The 16,776-nt window shown below is 32.3% G+C and overlaps 2 protein-coding genes across 2 annotated transcripts in view; one reads left to right on the forward strand and one right to left on the reverse strand.

Moving 5' to 3' along the window:
- Nucleotides 1-16,776, reverse strand: part of LOC141377471 (uncharacterized) — a 370,516-nt gene that overhangs the window by 344,704 nt on the left and 9,036 nt on the right. The gene's annotated exons all lie outside the window — the stretch shown is intronic.
- adra1bb (adrenoceptor alpha 1Bb) overlaps nt 6,233-16,776 on the forward strand; it is a 17,074-nt gene continuing 6,530 nt past the window's right edge. The window contains 1 exon segment of the mRNA NM_001007358.2: nt 6,233-7,308. Within this exon segment, the coding sequence (NP_001007359.1) occupies nt 6,360-7,308 (949 nt within the window). The 5' untranslated portion in view covers nt 6,233-6,359.

The following is a 16,776-nucleotide window of genomic DNA, read 5'->3' on the forward strand; positions in this document are numbered from 1 at the left end:
CGAGTGCTTCGGTTTCCCCCGGTCCAAAGACATGCGGTATAGGTGAATTGGGTAAGCTAAATTGTCCATATCGCATGTGTGTAAATGAGTGTGTATGGGTGTTTCCCAGTAATGGGTTGCAGCTACGTAAAACATATGCTGGATAAGTTGGCAGTTCATTCTGCTGTGGTGACCCCTGAATAATAAAAGGACTAAGTCAAAAAAGAATGAATTTCTATTTTTATTATTTTTATTATTATTATTATTATTATTATTATTATTATTATTATTATTATTAAAATAGGGTCAATTTACAACTCACCTAAAGTTGAACAGTTGAATTTTTTTTTTTATCCATTCAGCTGAATTCCAGGTCTGGGGGGAGCACTTTTAGCTTAGCTTAGAGTATTTACATCCATCCATACACGCTCATTCACACACATACACTACAGACAATTTAGCCTACCCAATTCACCTATACCGCGTGACTTTGGACTTGTGGGGGAAACCAGAAGTAACTTTTTTACATATAATTAAAATATAAATATTATATAAAATAATATTAAATAATGTGCAAAAAAAATTTTAATAAGTCTTACAAAACAAGACTTAGTCTCTATTTCAGAAGATGCCACAGCGGAATGAACCATCAACTATTCTAGCATATGTTTTAACCAGCAGATGCCCTTCCAGCCACAGCCCAGTACTGGGAAACACCTTTACAAACTTGCATACACTACGACCATTTTTTAGTAATCCAATTCACCTATAGCACATGTCTTTTAGGGAAACCGGAGCCCCTGGAAGAAACCCACACACAAATATGGGGAGAACATGCAAACTCCACACACAAATGCCAACTGGCCCAGCCAGGACTCCAACCTTTTGTTGTGAGGCGAGCTTGTGTAAGCTTATATGTAACATACAATCTTCAATATAGCTGACTTGAATGACACTTAATATATAAACGAAAATAAACTTGATTATGGAAAAAAGTTACATTTAAAAAAAAAAAAAAGTGTTTGTTTGGTATTAAAAAATAAATAAATACACACAGTGTTCAGCACAATTGAGTACAGCCTATTTTGAAAACGTAAATTTGAATCCATTTCTCAGTGAATAATGTATTTTGGCACATTTAAACAAATGTTTTTATTTATTAGATTATTATTTATTAAATTATTATATTCATTAGATATATTTAAAATTAATAAAATAATATTTTAGTCACCTAACAAATTTCGAAATAGAAAGATAATACAATTAAACTCAAGCAATATAACATTTTATAATTTTTTTTTCTGGATTTTTGCTCTTTTTTTTTATTTGTTTAAGTATTTTTCCCTAACATATAAATTTGAGCTACTAATTTGACTGTTTTTGTAAACTATTTTGTTAATATAAGCTCTAGATTTGGTTTCAGTACTGACTGATCTAATGTATATGCACAAATAAAAATATTGTAAAACTTCCTATTAAAAATATGAATTTAAATGAGAGATTTGTGTGGGGTGTACTTATATATGCCGAGCACTGTATAATAAAGGCCAAGCAGTGAAGGGCTAAACTCTAAAACATTAAGATTGCAAAACACACACACACACTGTATACACACATAGAACTAGTTTAAGAATGTTTGCCAGTAAGATGAGCCAAAAGACTCTAAGAGGTTGAAAACTGATCTTAACCCAATCAGTTTCTGATCAAATTGTCCCGTTCTGTATGTTACACTTTATTCTTTTATTATTTAATTATGATGTTCAAATTGGATCATGAGTAACAAAAAAGCTTTTCTCTGCAAAAACTGTTGACAACGAACCTTTTTTCCCTTGAAAGTTACTCGGATATTTACAACACAATGATCAAAATAAGAACACTTGAAAATTATATATACAGTCTATGAAGATCGGTGGCTCAGTGGTTAGCACTGTGACCTCACAGTACGAAGGTTGCAGGTTCGAGTCCCGGATGGGTCAGTTGGCATTTCTGTGTGAAGTTTGCATGTTCTCTCTGTGTTTGCGTGGGTTTTCTCTGGGTGCTCCAGTTTTCCCTACAAGTTCAAAGATATGCGCTATAGGTGAACTCAAACTAAATTGGCCGCAGTGTATGTGTGGAAAGTGAGAGTGTATGGATATTTCCCAGAACTGGGTTGCAGCTAGAAAGGCATCCGCTGTGGAAAACATATGCCAGAATAGTTGACGGTTCATTCCGCTGTGGCGACCACTGATTAATAAATGGACTAAGCTGAAGGAAAATGAATGAGTATATGAAGATATTAAAAATACATTTTACTGGGCAGCACAGTGGCGCAGTGGCTAGCACAATCGCCTCACAGCAAAAAGGTCACTGGTTCGAGTCTCAGCTGGGATTTCTTTGTGGACTTTGCACGTTCTCCCCGTGCTTGTGTGGGTTTTCTATGGATGCTCTGGTTTACTCCACAGTCCAAAGACATGTGCTAAAGGTTAATTGGGTAAGCTAAATTGTCGGTAGTGGATGTGTGTGAATGAGTGTGTATGGATGTTTCTCAGTAATGGGTTGCAGCTGGAAGGGCATCTGCTGCGTAAAACATATGCTGAATAAGTTGGCGGTTCATTTCTCTGTGGCGACCCCTGATTAATAAATGGACTAAGCTTAAAATGAATGAATGAATGAATTGGCATTTAGTCAAAACTCTCAGTAAGCACGAGAAAGCATGTGTGTGTGTGTTTGTATGTCCCATAAAAAGTAACAGTGCTCAAATAATCACAGAGTTTTCATTTCTGGCTAAAGTTTCTCTTGAAAAGTGCACGGAGCGTTCTGGTTTGATAACTGTCTTCTGCAGGGAAGTTTTTGTACTGTCAGTAGTGCTGTCGTTCTCCCCGGGGCTTTTAACTCAGTCAGCCCATTTCCATTTAAAGCCACTCAATACCACCTGAACTCTATATAAGACTATGTTATGTGAGCAATGTTTAGAAAAAAGATTATTTTCAGAGTTATCTCAAAGCATGGTAAACGGATTTTAAGTGGATGGATTTGTGTTCTTATTTCAGGGCACCAGCAGACCACGGGTTTGATTAATAACCAGGGAGGTCAGGGGGTTGCGGTGTTCCCTTGCCAAACAAAACGCCTTCCAGGTGCGTGGACGACCCGAAATATCTCTATCTGAATATGTTCTGGAAAACGGACATGGGAGGTTCTGATCCTTCATGCCAAGTCTGCTCCTGAAAGTTTCTGAATTCACACTTCAACACCGCAGAAATATTCTCTAATCAGGACTGTACACCGATAATAAAGGCCCTCTGACGTGAAGAACAACGGGAGCTGAATTAATATGTACGGAAGTTTTCTGGGAAAAGATTAACCCTCAGCATGGGCTACAGTACATTACACTGTCAAAGAAGATCCTGCACCTCTGATTATGATTAATCTGTATTAGAGAAAGTGCTTGATGTTGAATTAATCTCACACCCAAGGGCTAAAGGTTCTTTACTGGCATTGAGGGTTCTATGAAGAACCTTTATCACCCATTAAAACTTTTAAACTCCACAAAAGTTGTTTTATAGTGGAAAAAAATGGTACTATTTTTATGGAAAACAGCTTTTTTTCCATGAATCACTGCAAATAAATAGTTTTGGAGCAGTGTATGTTGGAAAAGACTATATTAGACATATTTTGTGTTTCACAAATGTTTTCCATTTATTACATTTGTGAATTGCATTATGAGATGTTGATCTCTCCACTGTCCACTTTCATCGCTGAAAATTCAACCCCACTGTTTAATAGAATGACTTTTATTGACATTTTAGTAATTGGAAATAACAATGTATAACAATAAAACATGAAGTTTATTTATAAACTAATTTCGAGAGGATCACGTGCTTATGATTGCTTGAAGCTGGTCTTGCATTATTCAATTTATGATTCACCATTCAGACGATTCCTAAGCCACTATAAATACTCTAAGTTCCATATCACAGCCACGTGGGTGGCACGGTGGCCCAGTGGTTAGCACTGTTGCCCCACAGCAAGAACGTCACTGGTTCTAGTCCTTACCAAGCCAGCCAACATTTCTATGCGGAGTTTACACGTTCTCCCCATGCTCACGTCGGTGTTCCCAGGTTTCCTCTTACCATCCAAAAACATGCAACTTCAGTTAATTGACTAATCCAAATCAGCACCATAGACACTCCTAGTAAGTAGTTATATCGTAAGAGCAATCACAATCTGTTCATTAGCTATTACAGCAGGGGAGTTTTCGAGATCTACCTGAGCCCAAACTCTCCTCTCACCGTGCAAACGGGAGGGAGCTCCGGGCTCGAGGATCTTCTGAGCTCAGGGCTCTCTCCCGGGACAGCATGCCAAACATGCTTTATAATCAAACATCAGCTAAGTGTGAACTCTTAATAAAGAGAAATAAGTAGGGATGTCCAGAACCATTAACGTAATCGGGCCCAATCATGCGGTTTCAGACAACACATCAGAGAGAAAAATCATGTTACATGACATTAGTGAAGAAACAAAACTTAAAACACACTTTACAAATATATTGACCAACAAAAAATCTGACTATGTTTTACAAAAAAATGCCATTTCATTCTTCTTCACATTTTATTGAACATTGTTTTTATTATTTATTGATTTTTACTTTAGTAATTTCTGTTCTTTTATTCTGTAGAAGTCAAAACCTGTGAACCATGTCTTCTCCCCCTCTTGCATATTGTGCAATAACTTCCATAGATACAACAAATTAAGTCAATAATGATATATTTCTCCTTTTTTTTTTTTTTTTTTTTACGTGGTGTCACAATGGTTCATGGGATAGTCTTTCACAGTCTTGCATCACATATTTTTTTTGTTAAATGATCATATACTTCAAATCAAAGTATGTAATGTTGTGATTGTCCTTGTAGCTGGTGTGCTGGCTTATATATAATGCTTTAACATGGATTCTTGCAAATAAAAAGAAACCCTCTGGCAAAATATTAATGTGAAACATACATCTGGAACCGGAGTTTCCTGATACACTATTGCATTATTTCACTAATGCACTATTTCACAATGTAGCTAATAACAATTGACATTTTTTACTGTTATTGACATTTTAGTAGTTTAAAATAATATAAAATTATATATAGATAAATAAATCTGTAAAACAGCAGGAATATTGACAATATATTACAAGGTTTGTGTACTGTGATATATAACAGCAACCCACAAAATAGATCACTTTAGACTGTTAAATGTTAATAAATGTCACTTTTTTCAAACTTTTCAAGATAAAACAAGGTCCCATAATGCGACTCAAAAGCATAAATAAAAAAAGGGGGGGGGGATAAATAAATCACAAAATATGAAAAACTGGTAGTTTACAGTACATGAACACATGCAAAAAAACTACAGTCTCCTAAAGTATATATACACAATTATCAGACAGCCTAATGGAGCTTGGCACTATCACCAACGTCGAGAAATGCTTGAACTCAAATCAGAAACTTACAGAAGCATATAAATTGTCATAAGCTCTGAAAAATCTCACTTTCAGTAAGATTGTATACGACCGGGATGTGAAAAAGCTCTGTAGTTCCTGACGCACCTCGAGATGAAAACCTCATGTGTCCAAGTGAGCTCATCTTCAGACTCCACAGGAGATATGCTAATGACGTCTGACTGAGACTATCTTGTGTGGCAAAAGTGGCATGTTTTTGTGGTCAGGTCTGGGTACAAGTGCAAAGCCAGAACACAATCACATGAGTTAACTACATGCTTAACAAAGTGTTCCCGAATGCTCCAACAAACACTTGAAATACATTTATGCAACGTGATTTGTCAGTTTTGTTTTGTTTTTTTAATTAAAATTTGTAACAATTTGAAAAAAAAAATTTTCCACATTGTCATTAATGGTTATTTGTGTGTAGAATGTTGAGGAAATAAATGAATTTAATCCATATAGAATAAGACTGTAACATAACAAATGTGGAAAAAAGTGCAGCGCTATGAATACTTTCCTGATGCACTGTAGCATTTGAATCTTGCTCCTGTTTTCTCATTGACCCTTAAAGTTGCCAAATATACACTAAAATTTCAGTCGAGAAAAAGGATTGTTTTATAAAATAGTAATTTCTTATGATGATTAAGGCATATTTCGACACTTGCAGTCTCCACGGTGCATTTGGATTTGCTTTTTAACCCCTCTTTAAAAAAATCAACAATGACAGAGTTTGGACAGAAGCAGGAATGGGCGGTATTAACGCCTAACCCTCAAGACAGACTCTCATTTCTACATTACACCAGCGCATAAAGGAGAACGCATGGCTCACTAGTCCCTTCATGCAACACTCAAGTCGATTATCAGTAGCCTGGCCCATACAACGTGTCAGAAATGGAGGATATGTTTCGCCAAAATGAACCCACAAAATGAATATGCAGTCACGCGCTCTTGGGGAAGCGCTATCTTGGACGCGTTTGAGGGTTCGGCTGTGTTTCCAAACTTCTCCTTAAAGTTAAATGGCACAGGACTCGAGCCTCTGCTCCTGTCGCGCGCCGTCCCGCTCGGCTTAGTTTTGGGCTTCTTCATCACCTTCGCCATTGCTGGAAACATCCTTGTCATCCTGTCCGTAGTTTGCAACAGGCACCTGCGATCTCCAACTAACTACTTCATCGTTAACCTCGCAATCGCCGACCTGCTTCTGGGCACCACCGTGTTACCGGTTTCAGCCACTTTGGAAGTAGTGGGCCACTGGGTGTTCGGTAGAATCTTTTGTGATGTTTGGGCAGCTGTCGATGTGTTGTGTTGCACCGCGTCCATCATGAGCTTGTGCGTAATCTCCATTGATCGTTATATTGGAGTGAGCCACCCTTTGCAGTATCCTAACATCGTGACGGGACGCAGAGCTTTGCTGGCCATGTTGGGAGTCTGGGTCCTGTCTCTGGTCATCTCTATAGGACCGCTTTTGGGTTGGAAGGAGCCTCCGTCACCGGACGACACGGTGTGCGCAATTAACGAGGAGCCCTTTTACGCGCTCTTCTCGTCCCTCGGCTCCTTCTATATCCCGCTAATAGTTATTCTAGTTATGTACTGTCGTGTTTATGTCGTGGCCAAAAGGACCACTAAGAATTTGGAAGCAGGAGTGAAAACGGAGTCCATGAATTCCGGTGAAATAACTCTGCGGATCCACAGGGGATCGCAGGTGCACGAGGACGCGGGAAAAAGTCGCGCGCACCAGGCGAGAAATTCTCTGACGGTCAAACTTCTGAAGTTTTCCAGGGAAAAGAAAGCAGCAAAGACATTAGGGGTCGTGGTTGGCATGTTTACGCTGTGCTGGCTGCCATTCTTCCTTACTTTGCCAATTGGTAGGTGTTTTGTTTTCTATATACAGTTGCGTAATTCCTTTCACTTTTTTTTATTCATCTTGTCACAGCGTGTGGAGTGAGTCGTCACAAAAAAAAAAAGTTGGCCACACTTTATTTTGATGATCCGTTAGTTTAATTAAAGTTACATTGCATCTACATGCCTAATATTTCTCTTTAAATTATAAGTAGAGTATTAGGGTGGGTTTAGGGTTGGGGTTAGGGTTAGTGCAAGTTAACATGTACTTGCAAAGTTTCTTACAGTCAGTTAAATGTCTGTTGAAAGCAGACAGTCTACTAATACTCAAATGGACCATCAAAATAAAGTGTTACCAAAAATATAGTTAAATAGCACATAAGTGTTGTTTGTTTGTTTGTTTGTTTGTTTGTTTGTTTGTTTGTTTGTTTGTTTGTTTGTTTGAAAAACTAAACATACAGTGCTCAGCATAATTGAGTACACCCCATTTTGAAAATGAATATTTTTCTGCATTTCTCAGGGAAGGTGATGTATTTTGGTGCATTTAATCAAAGCATATTTATTAAACAGATATATTTATTAAAATAATGTTTTAGTCACTAAACATATTTAGAAATTGAAAGAAACTACAATTAAATTCAAGCAAAATATTGCAAAAAATTACAACCTACAAAATTTTGCTTCTCTTGATTTTTCCTCTTTTTAAAACTTTGTATTTAATATTTTTCTATAACATATACATTTGGGTGAACTTTTTTGACCGTTATCATAAGTTATTTGTTAGATTAGCACATTTTTAATCATAATAGTTTTAATAACCCATTTTTAACAACTGATTTATTTTATCTTTGCCATGATGACAGTAAATAATATTTGGCTAGATATTTTCAAGACACTTCTATACAGCTTAAAGTGACATTTAAAGGCCTGACTAGGTTAATTAGGTTAACTAGGCAGGTTAAGGTAATTAGGCAAGTTATCCATGTAGACTATAGAAAAAAATAGCTTGAAGGGGCTAATAATTTTGTCCTTAAAATTGTGTTTAAAAAACAAAAAACTGGTTTTATGCCAGCTGAAATAAAACAAATAAGACTTTCTCCAGAAGAGAAAATATTATCAGACATACTGTGAAAATGTTCTTGCTCTGTTAAATATAATTTGGAAAATATATAAAAAAAATTTCAAAAGAGGGCTAATAAATTTGACTTCAACTGTGTTATTTTAGCTAAAATATTTATATAAAAATGTGTTCAAAGTTAATATGATAATATAAAGGATTCTTTTGTAAATATTTTATAAGTGTTTACTTGTACTTCTATAATTGTTTTATCGTTGTAGTTTTTAACTTTTGCTTTTAGCTGTGTTTTCAAGTTGGATTAAATGTCCATTAGCTTAGTGATAAAAAATATTTACAGATATATTATTATTGTTATTATTATTATTATTATTATTATTATTATTATTATTATTATTATTATTATTATTATTATTAATAATAATATTAATAATAATAATATAATAATAATAATAATAATAATAATAATAATAGTAGTAGTAGTAGTAGCAGCAGCATATACGTTTTTTTATTTTTTTTATTTTTATAATTGTTATGAAAATATGACATTCTTAAAATTCTATACATTGTTAATGACACCCTGCCCTTCATCCTGTTTGCTCTTATAGACATCCTATATACTGTCTCATACTTTATACTAATTTTACTAGTCAATATTTGATCCCATGTCATTTTGGATCTATGAAACTTTAGCAAACAACAATTAAGATGAAACAATCCTCAGCATAAATAATCAAATCATTATTAATGTAATGTTAAGTAAATATTGAACAATCCCTCTACTGAACATTATTGATGTCTTAAAACGTTTGACAAGGTAAATATATATTTTTTTCTTATTTATAAGTGCCAATAAGTTGTGTAACACTATAAACAGGAACAAAATAAAATATTGAGCAATTACAACTTTCCAAGCCCAGCATATAATAATAATAATAATAATAATAATAATAATAATAATAATAATAATAATAATAATAATAATAAAAGGTAACAATAATAATAATAATAATAATAATAATAATAATAATGATAATGAAGGTGGTAATTATAATAATAATAATAATAATAATAATAATATATTATTATTATAACCATTATCATAATAATAATATATTATGTACAATAATATATTCTTAACAACAACAACAACAACAACAACAACAATAATAATAATAATAATAAATGAACAGTAATGTTAAAATATTATTTTTTTATTATTTATAATAATAGTAATAACATTAGTTTAATGCATTATCATCACCATCATCATATATTATAATTAATATTAATACTACTAATATTAATAATGATATTAATTAAAAAATAATAGAAATCATCATCATCATCATAAATTATTATTATAAATTATTAAAATATAAATAGTGATATTAATAAAAAAAAATAATAATTAGTTTAATATATTATTTTGATCATTATTATTATTATTATTATTATTATTATTATTATTATTATTAAATATAATAATAATAATAATAATAATAATAATAATAATAATAATAATAATAACAACAACATACTAATAATAATATATTAATAAAAATAAATAATATTTGAAAAATATTATTAGTTTAATATAGTATCTTTATTATTATTGTTATCATTATTATTATTTATATAATTTGTTATAAAATAAAATAATAATTAGTAAAAAAAATTATTACTATTACTATTATTGTTGTTGTTATAATTATTATTATTATTATTATTAAAAATAATACAATTAACAATATTAAGATTAATAATAATAATAATAATAATAATAATAATAATAATAATAGTAATAATAATAATGTATTGATGATGATGATAATAATAATAATAGTAGTAGTATATGATTACTATTATTATTGTTATTGATGATGATTATTATTAATATATTAAAATGTCATTTATATTACTATTATTGTTATTATTATTAATGTTTACTAATATATTATTAGTAGCATGTTATTATTATTGTTATGTTTTATAATAATAATAATAATAATAGTAAAATACTTATAATAATTCGATTTAAAAAAATACATAAGTGAAGAAAGTAAATTACAGTGACAAAATAATCATAACAAAATGAACAAAACCTTCAATGCAAAAAAAAGATAAATGAAAAAAAAAAAATCAAGCAATTATTAAAACCTCACTAGTTATTTATTTATTAAATTATTAATCATTTTAGTTATTAAATAGTTGCTAATTAACACTAAAACAACACCGTTTTAAACTCCCTTCACTTCACTAAACTGAACATCCTCTATAATCTCCATGAAATACATACAAGTAATTTATCCCAAAAGGCTTCTTCTGCCGGACGCTTGTGGTCAGTGGGAAGAGCGCGGAGTAGGGGTTAAGACAGAATAAATCTCTTTGCACTCCTCTCAAGGGGCCCTGTGCAGTGTGGGGTCCCGCAGCATCCGCTCGCTGTTTGACTGTCAGAGCAGGGAGTATGAGAACCAGGCCCTGGACCGCAGCCATTCAGACTCAAAAGCAGGTTATTATTAATGAATTAGCATAGTGCTCATTCCTGTCCCAGACGGGGTTATCTGTGCAGGGCAGGCTGCCTAAGAGTTCAGCTGTCCTGCTTCTTAATTAGGCAACTGTGCTTTAAAAAAAATGACGTTTACTGTTTGTTTAAACTACTTATTTAAAATGAGCTAAAACAACACAAGTTTGTTTTTTAAAGGAACAACTTAATTATTTTATGTTCAATTCCCTTACATTTGTAAAGACTAATAAGTTTAATTAATTCTTGATTGTGTGGAACCCAGCATTTTTTATAGCGTCTGGTTCTCCTTGGGTTTTACAAAACAGAGTCTTAAACGGTAGCATGTTTGGGGAGTCTTCAAAGCAGTGAATTATTGTAGAGGCAGAGGTCATATTAATGTAAATATATCATGATACTGTGTTTTAAAGTTAACAAGCTTATTTAGACAAGGTCAATTTGTGTTTATGGTACATGAAAGCTCCTAAAATAATGTCCTTTTTATTTAGAAATAATCCATCACTGTTCCAAGCAACCAATTTCCTGTACTAATTTGATGTGTTGTAAATCACTCCCACTTTTTTTTCTTTAAACTTTATGAAACTTTCATTTATATTGTACTATTTACTTATTCAATGTGAATGCTAACGCTATTAAAGAATGTTTCAGTCACATAATAAAAATTATAATAATATCATCATAATTTCTCATTATTATTATTATTATTATTATTATTATTATTATTATTATTATTATTATTATTATTATTATTATTATTATTATTATTTTATAACCCAGATTAATAAAGGGACTAAGCCGACAAGAAAATGAATGAATGAACAATAATACATTAATAATAATAATAATAATAATAATAATAATAATAATAATAACAACATATCATCATCATCATCATCATCATCATCATCTCTCATCATCATTATTATTATTATTAGTAGTAGTAGTAGTAGTAGTAATATATTATTATTTTTAAAACAATAATACATTGATAATGATAATAATAATAATAATAATAATAATAATAATAATAATAATAACAACAACAACAACAACAACAACAACAACAACATTTCATCAACATCTCTCATTATTATTATTATTATTATTTTATAACCCGGATTAATAAAGGGACTAAGCCGACAAGAAAATGAATGAATGAATGAACAATAATACATTATTAATAATAATAATAATAACAACAACATATTATCATCATCAACTCTCATTATTATTATTATTATTAATATGTAGTAGTAGTAGTAGTAGTAATAGTAGTATTAATTTATTATTATTTTTAAAACAATAATACATTATTGATAATAATAATAATAATAATAATAATAATAATAATAATAGTGATATATATATATTCATATTGATTTAATTATATTAAAATACAGGTCACACTTTTACAATAAATTTTCATTAGTTAATGCATTTAATATCATGAGCTAATATTTAACAATATTTGTACAGCATTTATTTATGATTTATTTAATGTAACGATCATTATGACGAAAGAAGCCCCACCTACTTGTACAGGAGCCAATCATTAATGGCTATAGACTGACGTTAGACCAGATGTTTTTTTCACGACAGTTTGGGGGTCAACAAACGCACTGGAATCTCATCAAATGCTGGCTTCACAGACATAAGAAATATATCAACATAAAGCTTGAAGTCTCTACTTTTAAATGAACCAAATGTACTTGTAAAACAAACGTTTTCTAATTTTGTAATCTGTATGTAACGAACGAAAAGTACCATCCTGTCAAACTCGTATAACATGAAAGCAACAACTCAAACGCCCACAAACAAAGAGTTGCTGTCATTTCTGGAGGAGATTCGCCATCAAGACTAATTTGTAAATTACTTTAGAAGAGCAGCACGATCAGACGATCATTATTCAGAGAATGGTAATGTATAGAATGGTCATAAATGTGGTTGGTGTCATGATCTCATTCCTTTCGAGTACTCATGCGTACTATGCTTGATTCGGACGTTTAGAAACTAAACTTACGATAATTTTATTGGCGATTCCACATATGTAATGTAATCGTAAGCTTGGCAAACAGAATTTGATGGTTCTTCATTCAGACAGAATGCCAGAGCATACTGGCTGAGAAGCATTTCAAAGATGGCCGGAGAGAGATGACTTGAAGCAAAGTCACTTTAAGTGGTTAGCACTGTCATCTCACCGCAAGAAGTCTTTGGTTGGAGTCCCGGCAGAGCCAGTTGTCACTTCTGTGTGGAGTTTGCATGTTCACCGTTTGTGAGGGTGTGCTCAAGGTGATTCGGTTTCCCCACACAGTCCAAAGACATGCACTATAGGTGAATAGAATAAACTAAATTAGCCTTATAGTGTATGTGTGTGAATTTGAGAGTGTATGGGTGTTTCCCAGAACTGGGTTGCAGCTGGAAGGGCATCTGCTGTGTAAAACATATGCTGGATAAGTAGGCGGTTCATTCCACTGATGAATAAAGGGACTACGCCAAAAGAAAATGAATGAATGAATGATTTGAGATGTTAGAAACAGCTCATTATGCTTGATATGCTACCAATATTTCTTATTATATTATTCTACTTTTTTATGTAGTGTCATAAACCCACTTGTTTGTAGACCAAGTAGATTGACCATAGTGTGATAAATATAACTATATACTTAGTTTAAATCAAATTATATGCACTTGTTTATATATCTGCAGTGTAACATGGGATACATAGAACTACAGTTGAAGGCAGAATTATTAGCCCCCGTTTAACATTTTCCCCAATTTCTGTTTAAAGGAGAGCAAAAATATTTCAACACATTACTAAACAAGTTTTAATAACTCAATTCTAATAACTTATAATAGATTTTCTAATAGATTTATTTTGTCTTTGCCATGATGACAAAAAATAATATTTGACTAGATCTTTTAAGACACTTCTATACAGCTTAAAATTACATTTAAAGGCTTAGGTTAATAAGGGTAACTAGGCAGGTTAGGGTAATTAGGCAAGTTATTGAATAACGATGGTTTGTTCTGCAGATTACCGAAAAAATATATAGCTTAAAGGGGCTAATAATTTTGACCTTAAAATGGTGATTAAAACATTTTAATGTCATGCCAACTGACCCAGCCGGGTTCGAACCAGCGACCTTCTTGCTGTGAGCCAATCGTGCAACCCACTGCGCCCACGTGACCTAAATATATAGATGTTTAGTTTGAATCATCAATTCATTTTCTTGTCGGCTTAGTCCTTTTATTCATCCGGGGTCGCCACAGCGGAATGAACCGCCAACTTATCCAGCAAGTTTTTACGCAGCGGATGCCCTTCCAGCCACAACCCATCACTGGGAAACATTCACACAAACATGCACACACACACTCATGCACTACGGACAATTTAGCCTACCCAATTCACCTGTACTGCATGTCTTTGGACTGTGGGGAAAACCGGAGCACCCGGAGGAAACCCACGCGAAGGCAGGGAGAACATGCAAACTCCACACAGAAACGGCAACTGAGCCGAGGTTCGAACCAGCGATCTTCTTGCTGTGAGGCAACAGCACTACCCACTGCGCATTATACATTATATGTATTTATTTATATATCTGCAGTCTAACATGGGATAAATACAAATATATAAATATTTAGTTAGTACAATTTAATTCAAACTATATATCTAGTTATATTTATCTCAGGTTACACTGCAGATATATAAATAAATGCATATAATTTAATTCAAATTTTATATCTGCACTGTAACATGGGATAAATATAACTAGATATTTAGTTTGAATCAAATTATATGCATTTATTTATATATCTGATGTGTAAAAAAGGATGAATATAACTATTTAGATATTTAGCTTGAATAAAATTATATGCTTTTATTGATTTATTTAAATATCTGCACTGTAACATAACTACAACTTGATATTTAGTTGGAAAAAATAAAGATCATTTTCCAAGCAGAGGAAATGAACATATGACATACACATGCTAACAGGGATTATGAGTGCTGTTACATAAATTTTTGACACTTTTCCAAACTTGTCATGCAAGACAATAGAAGAAAAGAAAATCCGTGAGCCACTTGACTGCATGCGAGTTAGAAAAACAGGATGCAAGGATATGGACAGTGTATCCAGTGTATCTCAAACTATGTTTGCTTCCTCTTAGACCCCTACTATTGTAGAACAATTACATTTCTAGAGGATTGCTTTGATAAGCGCATTAATCCGAATAATGGACAGTTTAAGTACACCACTTCAGTGCTGCTAACATTAATTAAGGACTATTTGAAGACTTCTTTTATAACGCTGAAGCCCTCCGATAGATCTTTCTTGCTTATATACTCTCTTGGCTTTCCTTCACAAATAGTTTTTTTTTTTTCAGGCGAAGTCTCATGGTTCCCATGGTACTTTGCATGCAGTGGGTCAATGCACTGAAGTTGCAGCATTGAGGTGCCTCCGGTTTACACACCAGGGATCTCAGTCTAAAGCTATTTAATGGCATGGATCCACAGCTCTACCACTGAACTTTAAAGGGATAGATCACCCCAAAAAAAAATTATGTCATCCTTTTACTCACCTGTTGGGAGTTTGAACACAAAATAAGGTATTTTGAAGAAACCTGTAAACCTGTAACCACTGACTTCCATGGTAATCGTTTTTCCCACTGTGGGAGTCAATGGTTACAGGTTTACAGCTTTCTTCAGAATATCTTCTTTAGCGTTTTTTTATTCAACAAAAAATAGAAAGTCATGATGGTCAGTAAATAGTCAATTTTTTAAGTATTTTATTAATTCACTATTTCAAACACACACACACACACACACACACACACACACACACACACACACACACACACACACATATATATACATATATATATATATATATATATATATATATATATATATATATATACATATATATATATATATATATATACATATACATATATATATATATATATATATATATATATATATATATATATTATTTATTCCAAGATATAGGTGACTTTTTTCCTCTAACTAAAGGGATATTTCAGCCAAAACTGAAAATTGTCATCATTTACTCACATGTTGGAATTTCTTTTTGTTGTTGTTGCTAAACAACAACAAAAAAGAATCTAGTTTGAAGAAAGCTGAAAACTGGTAACCACTGACTTAAATTTTAATTGTTTTTCCTACTATGGGGTTCAATGGTTACAGATTTTCAGCATTCAGTTTATATTTAGAAAATATAACTCAAAGGTTTGGAACCACTTCAGGGAAGGGTATTTTTTTTTTTTTTTTTTTAGTTGAACTATTCCTTTAATGAAAAGGAGCTTGAAAGCATTTAAACTAGAAGTGGCTAAATACTGGTTTTCTAATAAACAGAAGCATTTTTATATGCAGGTTATTCAGTTACATCAGCTTTAGTAGATAAATTCTATTTTATGAATTAATATTTTTAAAGCCTTTTATTTATCCAAGATGTAGGTCCCCCCCCCCCATTTAGAATATTAAAGGAAAAGTTCATCCAAAAATTAAAATTCTGTCATGATTTATTCATAACCTTTTGGAGATTATTTGTTTGTTTTTTGTTTTTTTTTTTTGTTTTTTTCCCTGCGGAACAAAAAAGAAGATGAAGAGATTGAAAAGAAGAGATTTTAAAGGAAGCTGAAAACCGGTAACCATTGACTTTTATAGTCATTGTTTTCCTATTATTAAAGGGTGACTTGTTTTCACCTTTTTTCAAAATATTTTCTTCTGTGTTCAAGAGAATAAAGAAAGTGATAATAGTTTTGAAACAATTGAGGGCGAGTAAATAGTTCTTTTTTTCCTTGTTTTTTTATTATTGTTTTGTTGGTGGAATTATGTTATTCATTCACATCAGCTTTAGCAGAGGAAAATCT

The sequence above is a fragment of the Danio rerio genome, chromosome 14, assembly GCF_052040795.2.
Source record: "Danio rerio strain M-AB ecotype USA chromosome 14, GRCz13ab, whole genome shotgun sequence".
Taxonomy (NCBI): Eukaryota; Metazoa; Chordata; class Actinopteri; order Cypriniformes; family Danionidae; genus Danio; species Danio rerio.